Source organism: Arachis duranensis, chromosome 9 (genome assembly GCF_000817695.3).
Source record: "Arachis duranensis cultivar V14167 chromosome 9, aradu.V14167.gnm2.J7QH, whole genome shotgun sequence".
NCBI classification, from domain to species: domain Eukaryota; kingdom Viridiplantae; phylum Streptophyta; class Magnoliopsida; order Fabales; family Fabaceae; genus Arachis; species Arachis duranensis.
Window position 1 is genome coordinate 105,745,496 of NC_029780.3, and position 6,725 is coordinate 105,752,220.

Here is a 6,725-nt window from a genome sequence, read left to right on the forward strand (position 1 = left end):
ATTCAAAATCACCCATCCAACAATGGGATTTTATAACAAAAGTTTCTCGGCAGAGTCCCAAGTCTTTAGGGAAGGTCAACTTATATAAATTCCTTAAAATTCATTGAAACTCTTAAAATCATAAATCCTCGGTTCAAGTAAATAAAACTGAATTTACTATAAAACCGGCCATACAAAATCACAAGTTCCAACCCGGTCCAAAAATCAACTCATTTGAAACGAAACCGGTTCATTTGAATCAAACCGCTTTCAGATTTCTTTTTGGAACCCGTTTTTCAACTCTTCTAAAATGCCTCAAACTTGATTACTCAATCAAAAGTCTAGGTTCCTTTAAAAGTCACTAAAAACTCCTTTTTATATTGAAATCAATATTAAAACATCATTCTTTCCTTCAGTGATTCAAACGGTAAAAATAGTTCAGTTCTAAATAAGCCGAACTCAATGTATAAGGTTCATCAAATAAATTAAGCTTGAAAACATAAATTTTCTTTTAAAAAAAAATCAAATAATACAATTTCTCAAATCCAACCCTTATTAAATAACCTTACAAACAAGTGTAGGATTTTGTAGAAATTTCGACAGCACCTCCCCTAAAACCTGGATTTTTGCCACCCGGTTCGGGTCCCAACTAAACCATTTCTCATTTCTTTTCAACAGCTCAAAACCAGAAATCAATTTAAAGCAAGCTAAATCCAACAATCGCCTCAGTGGCGTATCTCAAGGATACCATTTCAAAATCAACTCAATATCGAGCGATATAACTCATTTCCAAAGCTTTAAAGAAGCGGTTCAATAACAAATCATTTGTCCAAAACCAAATCAATTAAAATAAACCAGGCTGAATTCAAAAGTGCATTCAACTTTCTTGTCCAGAAAATCAACTCAACTCAATTCCATTCACAACGGATTAAACCCGATTTCAAAGCTTTAAAAGAATCAACTCAAAACATTACATTTCACAAAGCCATACAACAACTCAACCAAACCAACATCCATAATCATTCAAGTCAATCAAATAATACATAAGGCAGATACAATCACCAAATACACAATATCTCACATCAGTATCCATATGTAATAATTCCAATACATAAAACATAGTTTTTGGAAAGCGCCCCTACCTCAAAACGCAAATCCATAACCCAAACGTTTCACAGAGTCCTTTCCGTCTCAACTCGAAATCCACAATCACAATTCCGGCAGCCAAAACCTCAGCTCCCAGTCACGTTCGCAACAACCATAGCAACACTAATCGTAACATACAATAATCAGGACTCTACCCCACGTTATCAAAACTCGTATTCATTAACCGAACACAACAGAATACTAACGCGAGGCTTTCGAAATATACTTACTTACCGAAATAACACAAAGGAACAACTGCGACTCCGAACCGACCTGACAACAGCCCCGTAGCGGCAGAAAGCTCCGGTGGCTCAACAACCACCTTAGTTTCGATGCACATTTATCGGAACTCAACCCTGTGTAACCAAAATCTCAGAATCTCTAACGAAATGTATCAGGGCACTAACTTTAAGGGGTTTCGGAAACCAAACGCTTACCAAGAAAAACAGTTTCTGGCGGCCACAATACCGATCCCGGCAGCCAAAGGCGTGGCAGCCATGACAACAACAGTAGTGGAGTTTCAAAGGTGGCAGAAACCCCTCCTTCCACGGCTCCCATGGTGGCTCCCGACAGAGACTGTGGCGGATCTGAATGGCAGCAGCAGTTAGCTTTCTTTAATGGCGACAAGAACAATGGCAGCGCCCAAGGATCCCGGCGGCGGCGGCGGCAGACCAGAGCACCAGAAGCAGAAAGGATTCATCTTGCTTCCCTCTCACACGTCCGTTGCACAGCAGTGGCCTCCACTGGCGACAGCGGCGGATCCCCACCTCCTCCCAGACTCAGACGCGAGTTCTCCTTCGCATCCACCTGTCATGCTCGACGGCGACCACTACAGACCCTTTCAGAGCAGCGATGGCGGCGAGGCTTGAAGCAGCGCCCTTCCTCCTCTTCGCGGCAGCTCTATCGTCGACAACAGCAGTGCTGTTGGAGGTTATGGAAGCAGTGACGGCAGAGTTGGCAGTGGCAGAATCGCGACCGGGCAGGGACGCAGGGCATGGCTTCGACAGCGGCGCTCCCCGCGTGCGGCAGAGCGTGACGGCAACGAAGCCTCATCTCCCTCCCTCGCGTCACTCACTCTCTTCTCGTTCAGATCTCCCTTCCTCTTTGTTAACGACGGCGGCGACGATGGCAGTGACTCCCACCGCGCCGCCTCCCTCTTCTCCCCTCTATCTCGTTTTTCTTTTGCTTCTGTTCCTTTCTTTCATGAAGAAAGAACAAAAGGAAACTGTGCGTGCTATAGCTGCTGGGTTCTGGGGGGAAAAAGGTAGCTAGGTTAGGGTTTAGGCAAAATTAGGTTTAGGGGTAATTTGGTAATTTCAAATAAAATTGGGTATAATATAATAATTGAAATCCAAATTAAATCCAACACTATTTGTACATAGAAAATACTATTTGCTCATCAATTTCACAAATTATTTTCAATAAAATGTCCAAATCCAAAAATTAGAAATAATATACTTAATTTCTTCATTTTCCAAAATAGCAGTAATAATATTTAAAATATTACTTATCTAATCCAAATCATATAAAATCCTTATTATTTCATAACTATCAACTTTATACTTTAAGTATAGAAAATAATCCAATAATTATAAAATTGGATAATAATCATAACTCATCTCAAAGTCAATAAATCAAAACTTGCCTTAATTATCTATAATAAAATAATCTCTGAAATTAAGGCTATAAATAATTGTAGGATTTGAGACTTGCTCATAATAAGACTTTTCAAAGATTCTGGGTCTTACATTCTACCCACCTTATAAAAATTTTCGCCCTCGAAAATTGATACAAAATGAAAGAAGTTCCATAACAGTACACCCTTAAATACATTTAAGGAAAAAGCAAAAATATCTTAACATATAAACATATATATACTGTTTTCAAATACTTGGATGGGCGTATGCATAAAGATACAAGGTAGGAGTGTGATTGCCAAGCAAGTGTTACAAGATAGGCTCAATGCACAAGGTCATATGATCTCAAGGCTTTACAAACACTTGAGGTGCCAAAATAGGGTGCAAATCAGGATAGGCGTTCACAAGGCAAGGTGATAATTATTGTGGTAAAAGGATACAAAGCATGTTGGTATTTAAACTGCGGCATAATTCGCTGATGAATCTCATTCCCACTTCAGAACTTCAAGTTCCTCAACTCCACCAATCATTTTACAACCTCATGACCAATCATAAGCCTAGCAACCGCAAACCCGTTCGCAAGGAACAAAACACCCACAACTCATAACGTTGCACACCTACCGTTTCAACTTCCGTATACACATATCATGTTTTAAAGAACTAACGCATCGTGTCACTGCGTCTACAAGTCGCACGTGATATCAAAACAATTCTCGAGTCTACTCAGAAGGATACAAGATTTAAAAAGGAGAGTCAAATGCCAAGGATAGTACTCAAAGACTTAAGGGAATGTATCCAATTCCCAATAAACAAGGACACTCAAGTAATGAAGTTTGCTAGACTCAATTCAATTGACAACTTCAAGATAACCCTTGGATAAAAGAAGTTCAATAGGCTCAACAAGAAAACCAGCGCATCAGTTTGAAACAAACTCAAACTGAGTCGATGAAGTATGAGGTTTACAGAAGAGAATATTTCAACCCAAGATAAAGCTCACAGAACTCAAGAGCACGATTACAAATACTTTCGAATACATTGTTTTTAAAAGAATCAAAAACTTGCAAGAAAGTCACCTCACAGTTTAAAAGAAGGTTAAGCAACAAACATCCTTCAAAAGAGTAACAAAAACATAAACGTGACTTTGCTTTAATACAATTTCATGTTGAAACAGATCATGTAGAATTTTAAAAGCAAATGTACACAGATTTAGCTCAGAGCAAAAAATATTTCCTCAACTATTTTAGAAAGATAGTTAGGTGCACAACTTAACCAAAAGCAGTTCATAAAACTCGGAAGAAGAATCAAATGCTTGTTCAAAAATCATCAAAGTCCATATTCAAACAAGCGTGTATAACATTTATAGCAAGACTGAAAGAGGAAGTTAAACTTTTTTTTTTTTGAAAAGAAACTCCGAGACACCAATTTGCTTACAATTTGGTAAAGGAAATAAGTGGTGCGTTACAAACGAACCGGTTTTCACTAAGCAAGGAAACTTCTCAGAATTTCATTTAAAATAGCGTATGCCAACTTTAAATTAATTTCGTCAAAATTGAACAATGGTTTCAATCTTAATCAAGCAACAGAAAAATAAATTCAGTGTCGAACCTTTTCAAAGGGAATTCAAAAGTTCAAAAAGTCTGAAACAAGAATCCAAAGTATACTTGAAATCACCATCTCAGAAGGATATTCAAGAAAATTAGGATGTACTTAAAAAGAGTCAAGCCATGCAAGAAAGGGTTTTAAATCAAAGTAGTTCAAACAAGATTCACTAGTCGTGAAACATCCAACAAGCTTCCAATTAACCCAAAAGAAAAGTCGTAGGAAAAGACAACTCAATCATTAGTAATTTCTCAAGGATAAATCTTTGACTAAAAACTTTTGTAAAGATAATGAGAGGATATATAAATGATGCACTATTTTGAAACAAATCAAACTAACTCACATAAGAATGGGATTCACAAGATCGGAAAAACCAAGTTCAATGGTAATGTTCACAAAATGTAAGAAATTAGTTAAAAATAAAGTCAAGTATGACATTCATAGGGATGGAAGGTTTAATAGAGAATAAGTCCGTTCATAAGAAGAAAGCTATGAGTCCAACATCTTCAAAAGAACAACAAGGGCATAAATCTTATAGCATGCTAAATCAAACTCAATTCAAAATAAGTTAAGTAAAGCTTATCAAATGAGACTCAACTGGGATAAAAGTGAAAAAGCTTTCCTTTCCAAAATTTTGAAAAATATCCAAACACACAATCAATTAAAGATGTCCATTGGAACTATAGTAAAATTACTAGAAAGTCAAATTTACTTTTAAAGTAAGTGCAATTGTGTAAACCAGTAAAAGTACAGGCAAGAAAACCAGTAAAAACACAAGCGAGGTATTAGCAAGAAATAGTTGTTAAACTGTATAAATAATTTCAAAGTCTCATATATAGAAAAGTATATATCTAATCAACAGCAATTTATAAAATCTCAAAATTGGCTGTAATCACTGTCAAGTAAGAGAAAAACTGAATCAACAATTTCTCAAAGAAATGAAATCAGAACCCGGAGTTAAAAGTCACAGCACGTCAAGACAAGTTCAAAGCTATATCAAGGAATATTGGAATTGGGAAGGACTCAAACAGAGAAAGACAGATGCAACAAGGATTTCAAACAAGCATATGCAATTGAGATCAAACAAGAATGCATATGAATAGAGAAATAGAGTGGAAACATCAAATTACTTTTCAAGGGAAGTAGCAAACAAGAACTTCAAGTTAGGCTATGAAAGAACAGGTCGACTCGAACAAAATCCAAAACACACAACTGAATAGCCTCGAGAAATAGTTTCCAACGTTCCCAAAACCCGCGATTCGCTTTACTCGAGACTCGTATATCGCCTATGATAACCCATCAGTGCTCTCATGTACATAATTCACTAGTATTAAGCCGGCCAAACTTAATACCAAGAATTATGCAATGCAAGACTAACAGCGTTAATCAATAGACCGCCATGTGCATAAAGCTCTAATTCTCGTCATTCGACAAGACCTAATACATGATAAGCGCTCAGAGTATGCAATTGAAGCATAGTTGGTCCATTCCTCAGGCTCTACAGGAAGGACTGCTCTGATACCATATTGTAACACCCTAACTACCAAAGCTCATGCTTCCGGCTGCGCAACTCTGATAACTCGGACATTACGACGACACTTATACTATTTTATACTAAAATATGAGCCTGTTTAAAAACTTTAAACCGCAATACCGCTCCCAAAAATACTTTCGTTCGATAACGTACATCCAAGGAGACCATACATCTTACAAAAACTCATGAAGAGTACATCCATATATATACATACATATACAAATAATATTACAGACATTAACCAATACAATTTCTATCCCTCTTATAGAATATATCAAGATAAAGGCGAGGGTACAATAATTAATAATCTAAAGCAATACAGAACATCACAACAACAACTAAATAAACTCTTCATAACTTCTGCGCCCAAATCCTGAAAGGGGAAAAATGTAAGGGGGTGAGAACATCATCCTCGAAAGGGTTCTCAGTAGAGGGTTTTTGGGAATTACTGTAATAGGATACATGAAGATAAACCGTATCAGTGATTATTAACCATCTTATGCCTCTTTTCAAAAACAACAGTTTACAATAAAAGTAAAGTCAGAAATCTTTTCTGAAAGAGGAACCGTTCAATTCTCAAAACATCAAAGCATTTCAAAAAGGTTTATCTATACTGAACCAAAATAACCTTTCATATCTTATTCCAAACCAGAACCACAAAACCGAAATCAACCATCGGTCCATCTCATTCAACCATGGCCCTAGGCCCAAACAATCCAACCACAACCAATCCACCACAACCCAACATAGATCCAGAAGCAAACACAAGTAGGAAGATGCAAACACAAACAAACAGTTATTGCAAGTAGAACAATTAGCAGTTAATCACA

The 6,725-nt window shown here is 37.0% G+C and overlaps 1 protein-coding gene across 5 annotated transcripts in view; it reads right to left on the minus strand.

Moving 5' to 3' along the window:
* Positions 1–6,725, minus strand: part of LOC110275267 (uncharacterized) — a 10,683-nt gene that overhangs the window by 1,256 nt on the left and 2,702 nt on the right. Inside the window, exons 1-3 of one of the 5 annotated variants that reach the window (XM_052253744.1) lie at positions 1,563–2,361; positions 1,360–1,481; positions 927–1,248 (exon numbers count right to left, since the gene is read on the minus strand). The exons of 1 other annotated variant lie outside the window; for it this stretch is intronic. In XM_052253744.1, coding sequence (XP_052109704.1) covers positions 1,189–1,248; positions 1,360–1,481; positions 1,563–1,683 — 303 coding nt within the window. In that variant the 5' untranslated portion in view covers positions 1,684–2,361 and the 3' untranslated portion in view covers positions 927–1,188. Of the gene's footprint in view, positions 1–926; positions 1,249–1,359; positions 1,482–1,562; positions 2,362–5,991; positions 6,269–6,725 lie in introns of those variants that run through there. 3 more of the 5 variants (XM_052253745.1, XR_008002459.1, XR_008002457.1) reach the window with 3 other exon arrangements.